The following is a 16,142-nucleotide window of genomic DNA, read 5'->3' as shown; positions in this document are numbered from 1 at the left end:
TAATCGCTAAGCGAGGCGCGACTCGAGGCACGAGAGTTTAATGTTGAGATTTCGCGTCTAAGAAAGAAACCGGTGCTAGAAAAGCTGACGTTGCTCAGCGGCCGCGTGCCGGCCGCGCCCCGTGCGTTCCCGGCGGGAAGCGGGGAGGCGGAGCGGGCGGCGCGCAGGCCTCGCTACGCGAAGGCGGGGCCGGCGTCCTTCAGGGAGAGGAAGGCTCGCAGCCTGCGGTCGAAGCCGGGCGGCCTGCGGCGCGGCTCCCGGTAGGGGCCCGCCATGGCCGCCCGCAGGTAGGGGAGGAGCTGGCAGTGCTCCGTGAACCGCGCCAGCCTCCGCCGGTGCCTCTGCCGCGCCGGCTCCGAGCTCCGGGGGTTGTGCGCTGCAAGAAGTGAAGCGGTGCCTTAGCGTCCCCTGTTCACTTCCTGGGGTGACGTTACAGAAATTTTAAAAGGGCTCACGTCTACACCTGATGTTTTTATCCGTGGTAGGGGTAAAACTGCCCTGGGCCGTGCCCGTTGACGCCAAACCAACAGAAAAATCGAGTCTGGTGTTTCAGAAGTTCCTAACCCCAAAAGGGTGACGATACTGAGAAAGATCGAGGCTTTTGCCAACCAGTAACAGACCTGTGCTCGGCTGCCATCAGCTTCCCCTTCCTCGGGCCTGAGGGGCTGGGGATCGGCGAGGCAGTGGCAGATCTGGCTGAGGCAGCGGCAGACCCCGGAATGGCGCTGCGCGGGGATAGCCCGGGCGCGGCGTGGCTGGCACGGGGCCGCTGCGGCCTTCGCGCAACTGCTCCTGACCTAAATGCTTCGCCCATAAAAAAACAAGAGCTGACTGGTACTTCAGAGGAGGAGGGAAACGTCAAGGCCGAGAACTCTACAATGAAGATAGTATTTCTTTTCGTTCTTACCTCTCTCCCCTAAGCTGTATTTTGGCATACGTTAGTACTGAGTGCCAGCCCTCAGAGTATTCTTTGTTATTTTAATTGTTACGCTGAGGCAAAGGGGAAGGAGTGATTTAAGACAGCCAGATCATAACCATTTTTTTCCTGTAAATGGTACTTTATATCTCATTACGAAAACTGGACAGCATGAAGAACTGTGCTCTGAGACACTTCAGCCCACTAGCTTTAACAGCTTCTGAGTGATTTTTCAAGCATACCTGTACATAGAGCTCTTACAGGAGTCAAGCTTGAAGGGCACTAAATCACTCTAGTGATGTATGGTTTCCTACTCTTTTTTTTTCCAGTAAATCTTTCTGTATTTATGATTGATTGCCTGTACCTTCTCTTCTTGGATACTGAAAGGAGTCCAGTATTGTTAGAAAAGCTGCAGGAGCAACTAAACCGCTGTTTCTTGTTCCCTATTTAAATGTGAGATTGGAGAGTGACATAAGTTGAAGATGAGAAAGCCTTACTTCAGATAGAAATAGGATGTAAAAAATTTCCAAGGGACAGCAATGTGAAGCACTTTGATCAAGTTTTTGATCGAGGACGGTGTGACTACTCTGAAGAGAACACAATAGAAAATGACGCTGTATTTGCCAAGGAGATTTTTCAGTGTACTAAAGTGCTGTATCTTAAAGTTGGAAGCAGTTCTACCCAGCATTAGAAGAAGATAACTTGTTTTCCTGTGGTCAAACTGTTCGTCACTGCATGAGGAGGAGAGATTTGTGCACTTGCATAACCTTTCCATTTCATCATCCAGTGCTGATAATGATTTAATGATGCAATATATGAGCAAAGCATTCCTAGCCTGGACACTGTTATGTTAGCAAAGCTGTGCTAGCAATAGAATGAAATCAGTCTTTGTGGGTGAAACAAACTACAGTATAAAGGCAGTTTTGCTGGCTTAAGAACTGTTCATTTATACAGGGGCTTATCGTACACGTACACTGTTCAGTGGTCTTCCTTAACAAAGCTATGCTAGCAAAAATCTGTGGAAGTCTAGGAAAATTCCGGAGGGCTCTGGAAGCTGCATGAGGAAACACAGCACGTGAAGAACTTTAGACAAATAATAAAGATTGCCATTATCTAAAAGAATAAGTAAAAATTCTAAATGACAAAAGGCAAGGTAAAGTTCACCCACTGAACAGGTTGGCTTACAAAAGGCAAAACCTTTTGGGGTTGAAGAAGCGTCAGTCTTGCTCCAGAAATCTCCAGCAGGACTGGAAACCAGACCAAAGAGGTCTGCGGCAGAGCTGCAAACTAGGTTGAAATCCTGAAAGCTGGCACTATTTAGGCTGATTGCAAACTATTAAAGATTATTAGCTGCAACTGCTACCTTGGATGGCAAAAAAAGAATCTAAACAAAAATTCTAAAAAATACCAAATATGAACATAGGAGACAAAGACTGAGCAACTTTCCTCAGTGAAGGAGGAATCCTAACCTCTGGTAGCTCCATGAGATGTTTTACTTCATCATCATTTTTTAGGCTGAGTACAAACTACTTCATTTTAATTTTGGACTGTTTGTTATGGAAAAGTAAGGTGGTTGACTGGACTCTCGATTAAATAAAGAAGTTAAAAATAATCAACGTACTGATACTCCAAACGACATTAATATTCACACCTTCCCAGATAATTTCACAAATAAGCAGGCTGATAAATAACATTTCATTTCTCTGTGCTAAAAACTTAAAAATCTATTTAAATCTGCATGGATATCTATTCTTTCGTACTGTGTAACTTGGTGTGTTGGTACTAAACACATGCAAAAGAAGGGCTTTTTTTGAAAATGACAGGTGTTCTATGTGCACTTAAGCTGTTTTTCAGTACAATTAGACCTCTGATTTACATATTTAGCTGATGTGTTGTTGGAGTTGTGTATGATCAGAAAGCTGTCTTCAGGTTATCTGCAAGGCAAGGTTTGTTAAGTTTCATTTGACCACCTGATACAGTTGAATAAAGGCAAGCATTCAGGCACCTAAACCATTCCTCAGATAGTATTTCATCAGTTTTTCATTACAGTAATTTTAGTCAATTTTTAAGAAAATTCAGGTTGTCTATGACTAGTTTAAAATGTAGTACCACCTAGATTATAACATTTTACTCTCTCTTTAAAAACTCCAGTAATGCATGTTAGAAATGTTTTCAGGGCCATCAGGTTGTTGGTGATAAAATGTCTTTAAAGTCTCATGATTTGTGAGAGATCACTTACCTATCTACCTATCCTATTAACCTTATTTTCCTCCCTGGTCCTTACACATTTCCAAGAAACTTGGCAGTGTGTACTTAAACCAGTATATAGTAGTGTTTTCCCAGGTTGGACATAAGAAAACTATACATTGGTTATCAATGTTGTATCAGGTGATTTACTGCATCTATATAATTCATTATTTTTATAGTGTAGTATTTTATACACTACCTTTTAAATGGCAGGCGACAAACAGCAGAGCAGTTTTTTTTACACTTAGGAATGGAAACTTTGGCTTCAAGCAGCCTACTTCATTCAGAGCTTTTATTAGAGAAGTTGCTACTCCCTAAAGAAAGAAAACAGTTTTAGAAGACCATTACAGAAATCTAGAACAAAAATATATTCAAAGCCTGATCCTGTTGTCATGCAAATCTAACAATATAGGATGATATCTAAGTTGGTGACTTGTAGAGGATAACAAATAGTATAAAATAGGGAGGGAAGTGACCATGAATCATTTTTTATTTCATATTCATGTCTCAAAATGTAACCAACTATCCTTAAATGATTCCAGGCAGACTTGTGTCTATCCTGGTGTTAAAAATCAAAGCAAAATGGAATTGTACAAGATACGATAAACAAGAGTGAGAAAACCCATCAAATAATATCATAGAATCATAGAATCGTTAAGGTTGGAAAAGACCCTTAAGATCATCGAGTCCAGCCGTTAACCTAGCACTGCCAAGTCCACCACTAAACCATGTCCTCAAGCACCACATCCGTCCATTCTTTTAAATACCTCCAGGGATGGGGACTCAACCACTTCCCTGGGCAGCCTGTTCCAATGCCTGACTACCCTTTTGGTGAAGAAGTTTTTCCTAATATCCAACCTAAACTTCCCCTGGCGCAGCTTCAGGCCATTTCCTCTCGTCCTATCACTTGTTACTTGGGAGAAGAGACCGACCCCCACCTGGCTACAACCTCCTTTCAGGTAGTTGTAGAGAGCAATAAGGTCTCCCCTCAGCCTCCTCCAGGCTAAATAACCCCAGTTCCCTCAGCCACTCCTCATCAGACTTGTGCTCCAGACCCTTCACCAGCTTCGTTGCCCTCCTCTGGACACGCTCCAGCACCTCGATGTCCTTCTTGGAGTGAGGGGCCCAAAACTGAACTCAGTACTCGAGGTGCGGCCTCACCAGTGCCGAGCACAGGGGCACCATCACCTCCCTGGTCCTGCTGGCCACACTATTCCTGATCCAAGCCAGGATGCCATTGGCCCTCTTGGCCACCTGAGCACACTGCTGCCTCATGTTCAGGCGGCTGTCAACCAACACCCCCAGGTCCTTTTCCGCCAGGCAGCTCCCCAGCCACTCCTTCCCCAGCCTGTAGCGTTGCATGGGGTTGTTGTGACCCAAGTGCAGGACCCAGCACCGAGCCTTGTTGAACCTCATACAGTTGGCCTTGGCTCATCGATCCAGCCTGTCCAGGTTCCTCTGTAGAGCCTTCCTACCCTCCAGCAGATCGACACTTCCACCCAACTTGGTGTCTTCTGCAAACAAATATTGCAGTTTATTATACCCCTCTGATGGTCTTACCTGTATTTTTTCCACTAAAGCTACAAATACCTATTATTCTAAAGCTTTAAAAAAATTCCTCTCAATTGTAAGTACACAATTTTCAATTTAATATAATCCCATTAATAAACATAAGACTCATTGCATTAAAAATGAAATAAACTGGGTGGGATATACTATACATTGCAAAATCTTATGGTAAAATAGAAAAGCAAGAACTGGCCTGTTCAAGGTATCCAGCCAAAGGAAGTGCAGTGAGTAGTTTTGGCTCCTTCATTGGAGGGAGTTTACATGGAAGCTTCAGGTTCCAGTACTTCTCTGGTAATCTAACCAGGTAAAAGTAAGCACTTTTAAGTTGTATAAACCTTGACATGATTAAAGGTTAAAATGCAGTTAGTATATTCACCTCATAAACTTCAGCAGTTTTTCTTCACTTTCAAAAATATATGTCTTATCGTGATATTTTGCTGCATACTCTATGTTGCCAGGCACCAATGCTTCATATCTGAAGAGACGGAGCAAGACAGACTAGTAATTCACAAGAAATGTGAAACATTTGTGCAGTGTAAATTCATGAGCTACTGTGAGCCTTCTGGTAATTTAGCAAGTATAGGAACTACAAAAAAGTAGCAATTGGATCATCCAAGTTTCCACCGCATGACTGACGGTTACAAGGCTCAAAATGAGAGAGAGTCTCTGCCTCAAAATCTGCTTATTAAGGGGCTTTTATAGTGCTTCTTTAGAGCTCTAGTTAAAATGCCAATTGTAGCTGTTGAGGAGATCATGAAGGGACAGCATAGACTTGACTATTACGGTTCTACCTTGATGAGAAATTCCTGCGTGCTGAGGAAATCAGTGGGACTTTATGGTGGAGCTTTATGGATCTCTTATAAAAATTGGAATAGCTAGTTTTGCATCTCCTGAAGTTTTGTGAGATTTGTTTGAACTTCTGAAGGCTTATGATAGAGAAAACTCAAACTATATCCAAGCAGTCTTCATCACAAAAGACAGTAAGCCAACACAGATCCTTGTAGAACCTGTAGGCATATGAGTTTCAAAAGGTGATTTTACATTGATTTCCAAAGCCACAGGCACAATATATAGAATTGTAGTTGTTTTTCCTATCCAAACCCTGAACACTATTAAAAAGTACTTTGAAAGTATTTCCTCATTAATGTGTTAATATAGGACACATAGTCTGTAATTCAGATTATGAAAACTGCAGTGATGTACCTCTGTTTTCCATCTAGGTAAGTGACTGGACAGTATCCCTGCATTTCAGCGCTTGCAGGGAATAAGGCCTTCACTTCTGCTGCAGTCAGTTTCTTTGGTAGCATATCTGGGGATGGGAGAGTGTGAGGTGCCAGTGGTGGCACATAAACCTCTGGTCTGCTCAAGAATTTCTGTAGAAAAATGAATTAAATGTTTTTGTAATGAAAGAAGCACTGTAAGACCATTAGTCAAACTCCAGAGGACTGGCCCACACAATTTAGATACTTGTTTCTTCTACAGCACCTCTCCTAGTGTGCTGACCCTGCTGCTGCTCTTGGGTAAGTAATTTCTTTTCCAGCCCACTCTCAGTTGAAGTCATCACTATCCGTCCACCATCCATCACTATCCATTGCTATCATTAGCCACTCTATACCCCCAGTCTCCCAAAAACAGATGGAGAAAGGAGGAAATGGTTGTTTTAAAATGAATGTTTTGATCTATGACAATTTGTAAGAGGAGCTTTGGTTTGAATGAACTGTGCTGCATTTTGTCTGCCTAGACGTTTGATAGCAGAAGTATACAGAACAAAAGCTTCAATACTAACAACACTAGTCTAATTCAGGTTACATATTGCTTGTTTCTGTATGGAATCAAAGAATCTAAGCAACAACGTTCCCTCTTCCCGTAATCGCCTTCTGACCTGCTGTCTGACACTTACGTCCAGTTCTTCCTGTGAAGCCATTTTGTAATAGTGTCCTCGAAATTCTGCAGCAAACTGCAATGACGACGTTGCAGAGCAGTCAACCAATTCACCCTTTTCTGCAAGGCTGACGGGACAGTACTGTCCAAACTCCCCCAGGCGATACTGCAGCTCTTCGGGAGTGATGCATAAATCAGCAATGCCGGCTGCTTTTCCTGTTAATAAAAGCAATTAATGATAATGTTTTATTAATGAAAGACATAGAAACATCAAACATTTCTATTCAGAAATGTTACAGTTTAGAAGATGATATAATTCATCATGTGAAAATTATATGAAATAATGAGAATTAAAATAGCAGTTTTTATAGATTGATACTAAAATGAAGTTGTAACCCATTTTCCCAATTAATTTTAATAACATTTTTCTAGCACTTAAGAAATATAATAATTATTAATGATGTGGGATACTCTGCATACTTAGCTTATTAGTCTGTTTTCCCTGGGACAGTTTTATTTATGATTTATTGTTTTAATCCTTTGTGTTGCTAAGGAACATTTCCACCATTATTTTATTTCTTTACATTGGTGAAAAAGAGTACAATGTGTGATGAAAGCCTCCATTTTATTCATCCATGTCTTGCAAATGCTACAGTCTCATCTGGATGAAATGTAGTCAAAATCTTCAATAAAATGTCATATAAAACCCAAACTATTTAAAAATTGTGCTTTTCAAGCTTGATATGGAAAAGTTAAATGTATTTTAAATTTGTTTTGGCTTATGACTGCAATTTTTAAGAATGGTGCAGCCACAGAGCTGTAAAAGTTAAAACCAGAAGGTGGATATAAGATAAGGAAGTCTGTTTGCCCTTCAGAGGAATTCTAGTTAAACTGTACAGGCATGTTTAAAGGGCATATTTAATCCTGACCAGTGCTGACACACAAAAATTCAAGTGGGAACTGTGTCATTTTAGACTAAAGTGGTTTTCCTCCCACAGCACAGAAATTAACTCAGATGGCATATTGAACCTTAATTCTGAACTTATAATTAACATTTTCCCCCTCCTTTCCTCTTCCTCCACTGACACTTAAGTGAAGCTGCAAGTCGTAATTCCCCTTGTATACTTTGGGGTACCCTTTGTGATTTATCACCCAATGTTGAGGAATCTGCCATGGACCATGAGATCTCTGACTTGTTCCAGCTGTATTCTGTTACCCTGTTCTTTGGAAGATCGCCTCAGGCTGTCCTGTAGTTGGTTTTTTCTGTGCTCTCTTCAAGAGATCTCTTCAAGATCTCTGCAGATGAGATCGAAGAATTCGAGGGTATGTATGTGCCCAAGAATTAGCTTCATCCAAAGCAAGTTGAAATGTACCCATGACATTGCAGCTTCTTAAAGAAATGAATATTATTCTGAGAAACTTTGTTGTTCTTTTACCTTCTCTTACTCTTTCCAGGTATATCTGGATTTCTTTAACAACCACTTGAACTTCCTGCAGTACTTTGTTCCAGATCCACCACTTGCTCTGAAAGGCATCAATCACACACCAGTTCTGATGCTCCTTCTTATAGTAAGTCCTAATTGCATCAATGTGCTGTTTATAGCAGGAATTTTTAATAGCTAGAATCTGTGAGCTGTCATGTTCAGGGTAGGGAAGTCTGAAGACAATGAAAAATAAGACCGATTTAAGTCTGAAGATTAGATCATTTCATTGAATTTCAGGTGTAAATTCCAGAGTTCACTTTAACTCCATCTTACAAAATTCTGCTTATTTGACACTGTAGAACATATTTGAGAAATAAAACTTTCTTATTAAGAATATTACCAGTTACATATGAAAAGCAGCATGCTTCTGATCAGGCAGTTATGTTCCAAAACAAGGAACAAAACTTTTGCTATTTATTTCCCGAATACAACTCAATAATTTTGTAAAGGATTTGGAATGTACCAGCACATACTAACTGACACACACTACCAATACACCATTAAATGGTAGCCTAGACAAAATGCTATGAGACTTTTAAAATGGAAGTCAATTGTTTATTGAAAAATAGGCTTAATTTTGAATTATGCTGTTGTTTGAAATCAAGAAGTAGCCATAATCCTTGGATATATTTTGAAAACTGTCATATTTATATATACGTAAATGAAAATAATCCATCTGACCTCTAAAAATATTATGCAAGACCAGAAGGGGTATTTTGACTAGAACATAGAAGCGTTTCCTGTTCTGGTTGTTAATTTAAATGATGCCAAAAAAAGATAAACTGCTGTTTTAATAGGATTAATTTCTCTGTAAGTTGTACTTTTCAGAAATATCTGATATTGTACATTTGATTTGTATTTAAACCTATGAAATGTAATTAGTTTGGTATTTAAAATGAAAAGTAAATACTTTCAAAAAGACAGCATTAATGTAATTTTTTGCAGTGCAAATTGTCTTTAGGCTTTCAGTAAACAATTAAGCATTGTACTGATTACTTGATAAAAAGAAAGAGACAAAATGAAAGAGACATGCAATAATGCTCTAAGCTATCTGGAACTTCTTAGAAACACTTCGTCTAATGAGAACCAGGTCCTTATACAATTTAATTTTAAGATGAATGTTCTGTTCTTTTTAATTCTCTGTCCATTTATAAACTACTTACTGCTCTTCCTCGAAAACAACCATCAGCTCTTTAAACAGAATATTTATCTCCTTAGAAAAACAAAGAAGAAGGGAGCGAGCTGAATTGGAAGGTTTAGATGAGTAACTCATGAATTGTATACGTTATTAAAATACACATTATTTCCATATTTAAAAAGAACTCCAATTAAGACTTAAAAGAGAGCTTATTAGATGAAGTATCAATTTCCCTTATGATGATAATAATTGAACTGATGAATCATAAACTTCAGCAGCAGAGTGAACTAGTAACATTTCTGATGTGCAGTTTCATTAAAACCAATTTAACTCAGCAGTGGGTGCACAGCATTGCACATCTGTGACCTCAGTCATGCAATCAGGGGATCTGGCCAGAGCACGCCACAAATTCCTTACGTCTCCGTTTCTGGTCTGTTGAAATGAAAGCATTTGAATGTAGAGGGACTGGTGCCCGTGTCTTTTCATATGTGGAGTTTGGAGACAGCTGGGTTACGCACCAGCTTAGCTTAGATACAGCCTCTCTGGGTGTAGCACTGAGGCACATAAATAGAGAAATGACAATATCGTGTGGATAAAAATATTGCTGTCAGGGAGCATCATTACCTATTCGTGCTTTCCTTATCCAGCAGTGCTCTTCTGAACACTTCCTTTGCATCCATTTCTAATTCAAAGATTTTCACTGGAATTATCCTAGCTGATTCCAAGAGGTTTACTTGTTTTCTTGTTACAGGATATCCATCAATTACAACTCTGCATGCAAACAGAAACAGAAAGACAGTTTTCCTAAGAAGTCAGTTTCTAATTAACCATTCAGACTGTGTATATTCCTAGTACCTTCTCAATAGAGACAGAAGTCTACACCCATGCTATGAAGTTATCACTGCCCTGACTTGAAGGACACAGTCTTCACTCCTAAGAATTTACAATCAAATTTAAAAAAAAAAGAAGTAGATAGATAGAATAAGAAATAGTAAAGAGTAAAGGAAATACACAAAGGACAAAAGGTCTAGGAATGGAAGTGGATGGCTCTGACTTATAAAAATGGTGGACTTTAAAATTCTGACACATCAGTCATTCAGAAACATAATTTTAACTATGGGAAATCTTCATATGGATGGGGAGGAGTAGTTTTCAAAGTGAAAAGTAAAATGATTTATAGTACTTGAGTTTTTTTAATCGTATTGAAGAAGAAATGCTTTTCACATATTAGGCAATACTGGGGCAAAATATACTGAAAAAATATTCCAGTATTTAACATGAAAGAAAAGGTGAAAGAATTTTGATCTCAAGCTCAAATAATTTTCAGAGATAATTCCAGAATTGCCTTTCCCCGTAACAGTTCTCCTTTTTGGGGAGAGGAGTTGAATGTCATGCAATCATGATCATGAAGCTTTTTAAGTCTGCCCAGTTTGGAAGGTGTTTCAGTGGCGGAGAAAGAGCCTAGGAAATCAGGATCACATATGAATGAGGTGGAAAGAGTCATTGCTTTCAGTTCTTCCGTAATAACTTCAGTTGTTAACAAAACCAGAAAAAGCCCTGAGTACTGAATTAGTCTGCATGACCAAAGAGAATCAGATGTGTCCAAGTTGGTACTAGAGTTGGTATAAGAGAGATAAAATGGTAGTTCTCAAAGGATAATAGAAAATATTGGCTTATTGACTGAAAAAAGGTAACTTTCATAAAGCATATTACTTGGATTTACTGGAATATACTTACTTGAAAATTGCAGAAAATCATGCTTCAGTCTGTTTTCCCAGAGTAATGTGAAGAACCTCATTTTGTACGTATTATTTTCTTAATGCATAAAGCACTGATGTGTTTTAGTGGAATTGTTTTACAGTGATAACATGGGAGTCACTGCCTGGCATGTCTTAAAAAAAACCCTGAAACCCAAACAAGGCTCTTACCCGGTAGTATTACACACGTGATTCATCAGAGCCACATCTAGAGCCTGGATGGCCAGTTCATCAGGTACCGTCAGTCCTTTGTGAAGATGCCACTTCAACGTAAGTGCCAACTCAGTCTCTGGCTGATTGTTTAACACTAGACGTATGGCATCTCCCATACTCAGGCGCAGTAACCCATATACACTTGCAAATTTCTTGGCAACTGCAAAACATTTTGATTTCAACACACAACTTTTATGTAAGCAACTTCACAACCCAGCAGTCTGTTACAGTATGTCCTTAGTCTTCAAAGCTAGCTGCTCAGCTCGTTCCCTGCGTCATTTCCAATGCATAATCTTGGTAAGTGGGTACTGAACCCTGCTTAGGCCCCTAAAGGACCCAAACCTTTGCATATGTGCAGAGCATGCCCAGTGCGCTAACAGTGTTCAATTCAGCACAAACCTCAGCAGCAATAGTCAATATTATTACAAAATATCTTAGCAAATACGCTTCCAATGCTGCCCCTTTTACAGAACAGTCTAGCAGTTAGATCATTTATCCACGAAATGGGAATTATGGTTAAAATTTCCTCCTTAATATGAGATAATTTGAACCCGTCTCTTCTTTTTCTGACACCCTATTCTAATCATTAAGCTATGGTGTAAGCTGAATTTTCTCCTCCTCCAGTTAAAGGCAGAGACCTGCGGATTGAAAGAGTCATGGAGGAACAAGGAGAGGGGAGAAAGACGGAAATCTGTTTTATTTTAATCTAGAACAGACTGGGCAATGTGGAGTTTTGGGTTCTGGTCCTTGATCCTAGGAATATTTCTTTATTTTACATTAGATCATATTGATGGAAAGAAATAAGAAACAATTAGAAAATAATCAGAAATAATACAAGTGGTATAAATAGTGTAAGTAAGTCTGGATTTTCTAAGTGCCAGTCCAGGTCACTAACTTCTTAAGAAGCTGGGATAAAATTCAGATAGACAGTGTATAAGTATCTGACTGTCAAATGAGACACTAGAGAATGTAACCAAAAGGTTCTATGCCCAGCAAGAAAAGCAGGAAGACCAACAATACTACTGGTTTATGATTTTTTAATAACGGTAATGACAGATACAGCTTCAGTCATTAAATAAGGCTTTACTTTATAGCCAATACTGGCTCCTACCTGTAGTCTTTCCAGATTTTGGAGGTCCCACAATTGCAATCTTAACTGGAACAGCTGGTTTAGGTTTTGGCTGACGAATATATTTTATGGGATTTTTCATAAATGTTTCTTTATTTTCTTTACTTGAAAAGAAATAAATATATTGTCGATGGATTACAGGAAAAACTGTGTTTTCATGGCTTTGTTGTGGCTTGATTACATCTCCTTCACTTAGCTGTAGCATATACAAAATGGGAAGCAGTTGATTAGGTTTGACAAAGCCTCCTCTCCCTCCGTCCTACAGAAGTGGCGTTATAGGCAGGTAGAGAAGCACCAACTGTATGAAACAAAGCATCAAGGCATTCTAAAATTCATACATATGGACATAATATTTTTTCCGAGTCTGAGGAACTTCCATATGTATGCAATTCTTGTACAAAAAGATGAAGTAAACCTTGAAGACAAAGAATATTCACTATTTCCAGTAGGTGGTACCGTAACACTTTCTGTCCATCAAGAGAGCGTAGTCAGAGAGGTATAATACTTTTTTAATTTTCAAAGAATAAAGAAAATAATTTTATTCCTCTGTGAATTAAAACCACTTATCTGCCTGACAGTAGAAGATACACTGAGAATACTGTATTTAGCAGAAGTCATGTACAGATGAAGAAAACAGAAAACACTACATTACCGTGAAGTGTAAAACCACAACAAGGCAAACCAAAAAAGCTTTTGGTAAAATACATACACTGCTGATGACATCTTTCCAAACACATCAGGCAGCCCAATAGAAAGTGTGTAGTGTTGATGGGTGATTGAGACGTAAGAGGAGCACTAACGGCAGAAATGGCCATTGGAGAAATGCTAAATGAATTCTTTGCACCACTGTTCACTATGGAAGAACTTATTCATGTCCCTGTTGCAGCCCTTCTTGGAGGAACTGCCTTAAAGTGTCAATAAAAGATACTTTAGAACAAACTGTTGACATCTGTAGAAAAAATTGCCCGGACCAGATGGCATTCACCTTACAGTTCTGAAGGGAGTCAGAAGTGAAATTGTTACTGACTAATGTGTAACCTATTGCTTACGTTGGCCTTCCTTCCACAAAAAAGGAAAGTGGAGAAAGTGATCATTTTTTGAAAAGGCCTTGAGGATGGATCCTGGCAAACATAGTCCAGTAAATCTGACCCTGTATTGAGCAAATTGAAATATATTAAGGAAAAAAACGAGTAGTTACAGGCATACATATGAAATAATGGGGAAGAGCCAACTCAGCTTCTTGTAGAGGGAAATCGTGCCTCACAAATCTATTCGTATTCTTTGAAGGAGTTAGTAAACATACAGATAAGTTGATCTGGTTGTTACAGTAGGAGATGGGACTGTTCTACTGTGTGGCATTACCTTGCCAGACCCTTCTCTGATTCTTAGGTTCCTATTCCTGCATCAAGTCATTTCAGGGTGCTTGCCCTCAATTTGTAAGATGTCAGGAGTCTGTTCTACTGTATATCTGCTCCCATTCCTCCCTCAGCTCATCATTTTTATTCTCTGCTTATCTAATCGGTTGCATAACTACTTCCCTCCCCCCTCAAGTTTAATCTAAAAGTAATTGGCATACAGTCTATCTGCCTTTCTACAAAAAACCTCCGGTCCGTAATCAATGTCATCGTTTCTATTATATCCTAAAATACCCTCAAAATCATCCTATTTCCCTTTCATTATTGTCAGCACGTACATTTCCACTGTCAGCACACCACTCTGATTTTATCTGATAGCTTTCTGTAACTTCTTTCTTCTAACTGAATTGTACTTTTTCATTGGTAAAAAAGCACTATACAGCATAAATGAAAGAACGGAGAAATGGAATGACAAAGATGTAGTGAAATCTAATAGAACAAAGTGCAAGGTCTAGTGTGTAGGGACTAATAAGAATTAAACATACAAGCTGGGGTTCTGTAATTGGAAATGACAGAAGAGAAGAAATATCTACCTCTATTAATATGTCCCTAGATTATTAGATGCCAATTTGATGCAGCCATGGAAAAGGCAATTCTAATTGTAAAACATTTTAAGTATTTTGATTATATAAAGCTGTAATAAGAGCTGATCTGTATACAATTCTGATTGCCAAGGTTAAAGAAAGATAAACGTGATCTGGAACAGGTAAAGACTCAACATGATGACTATGCAAAATGGAATAAAAGTTACTTGATTAAGTAGCAGAGTGAAATGAAGGCCAAAGTATGCTTCCTTCAGGAACTTCCTGTTTTCTATATCTTGTTCACGTTTTTTTTTTTTTAATCAATCCTCCTTTTTATTTCTGATTTACTCACAATCCAACCTGCTTTTATTTTTAGCATTAAAACCAAAAATTTACCCACTAACATTTCACTTGCTACCTATAAAACTGTACCAGCCCACTTTTGGGGACAGACATGAGTACTTTCTGACCTCGACTTTCCAGCTGTCTAGTCAAATACTATGGAATTAGATTTGTTGCTCTTCAAAATTTGTAAATTTTGACAACAAAGAACTATTGCTGATGAATTACATACATTGAACATTTATTGGTTTGCTTTTTTGCTGCTGCTAGGGTTGGTGGCCACCTGTGTGGCTTCTTACAAATTCAAACTCCAAATCCTTTCAGTTTGTTTTCACTGCTTCTGGAAGGCTTTAAGACCTTATCTGTTGTCCTGTGTTTTGTGTATCATTAAGAATTAGGCATTTCTTTCTGATTCTGTGCCACCTTTCATCATGTTGCCAATGCTAATGTACCAGATTTTACTAAATGCCTCTCAGCCTTAATTTAGCTGCAACACTGAAAAGACTAACACCTTTTATTATCAATGCTTGCTGTATTTTGTATATATTCAGTGGTGTAGTTTTGATTCAGTAATGTAGTTTTCATTAAATATTTCTGGTATTAGTTGCTACTGTCTGATAATATTTTTTCATGTGAAATATATTCTAAAAAAGTATTACTTCTTGAAAATATTCTTCAGCTATTTAAGAACATTACCTTGATTGGATCCCACTGACCAAAAGAACTTGGAAATTTGTATGAAAAAACTAGCATCTTATGTGCAAGTGGCAAACTTATTGGGTAACATTTCTCAAAAATGCTTCCACGATTTTCCATTAGAGAATTCAGCTTGCTATATATTTGGTAGCGTACGATGTGAGGCTTCCGTCCTCCATTGATCTTGATTTGTGGTATTAACAATTTTTCAAGTTCTTCCTGATAAATGAAAACATAGTGAAATATTAGAATCATAAACACGATCAGATTTTTAATAATGACTGACAGTAAGATTTTCTGTGAACTATCAAGGATTTCTTGAGCATGTTCTCAGTCACCATAAATCAGCAAAATTTGATTTAAGAATTGGTCTTCCTGCCAATTGAAGTTTAAATCAGCCAGCCTATATTAAGTATCACACCATTAAAAAAAAAACAAAAAGGAGGACAACCTGACAATTAACTTTAAGGAGTCTACTATGGTAAAGCTAAAGCTTGAAAAGTATCTTTTATTAAAAAAATAATCAAATATCATTCTTTCCCTACTCCAGACAATTTAGGATGGCTTATTTAGTTACTCTCTAAAAATATTGCTGCTCTCTGATGACTTATTATTCCCCAGCTTATTCAACTAAAATATAAAATCAGTCCATTTTCTACCAAGTTTTTTCTAGCAATCTAATACTTTTACATGTTTTAATGTCATCATTTAGTTTTCCATGGAAGACAAAGATTCCAGAATGTCAAAGAAGACCAAAAATTAAAGAATCAGAGAACAGTAGAGTCTTGAATAATGAATCAGAAATTGTAAGTTATTTAAAGTTACTTATAA

At 38.5% G+C, this 16,142-nt stretch overlaps 1 protein-coding gene across 1 annotated transcript in view; it reads right to left on the bottom strand.

The window, feature by feature from the left end:
• Nucleotides 1-173: 173 nt before the first annotated feature.
• AK9 (adenylate kinase 9) overlaps nucleotides 174-16,142 on the bottom strand; it is a gene marked incomplete at its 3' end in the record, with an annotated part of 74,925 nt that continues 58,956 nt past the window's right edge. The window contains 11 exon segments of the mRNA XM_082306335.1: nucleotides 174-376; nucleotides 3,363-3,477; nucleotides 4,926-5,028; nucleotides 5,109-5,207; nucleotides 5,936-6,105; nucleotides 6,633-6,829; nucleotides 8,050-8,270; nucleotides 9,860-10,006; nucleotides 11,164-11,365; nucleotides 12,317-12,530; nucleotides 15,312-15,530. Coding sequence (XP_082162461.1) covers nucleotides 174-376; nucleotides 3,363-3,477; nucleotides 4,926-5,028; nucleotides 5,109-5,207; nucleotides 5,936-6,105; nucleotides 6,633-6,829; nucleotides 8,050-8,270; nucleotides 9,860-10,006; nucleotides 11,164-11,365; nucleotides 12,317-12,530; nucleotides 15,312-15,530 — 1,890 coding nt within the window.

The sequence above is a fragment of the Platalea leucorodia genome (assembly GCF_965183815.1).
Source record: "Platalea leucorodia genome assembly, chromosome: 3".
NCBI lineage: Eukaryota > Metazoa > Chordata > Aves > Pelecaniformes > Threskiornithidae > Platalea > Platalea leucorodia.
This window is presented reverse-complemented; position numbering and strand designations above follow the sequence as displayed.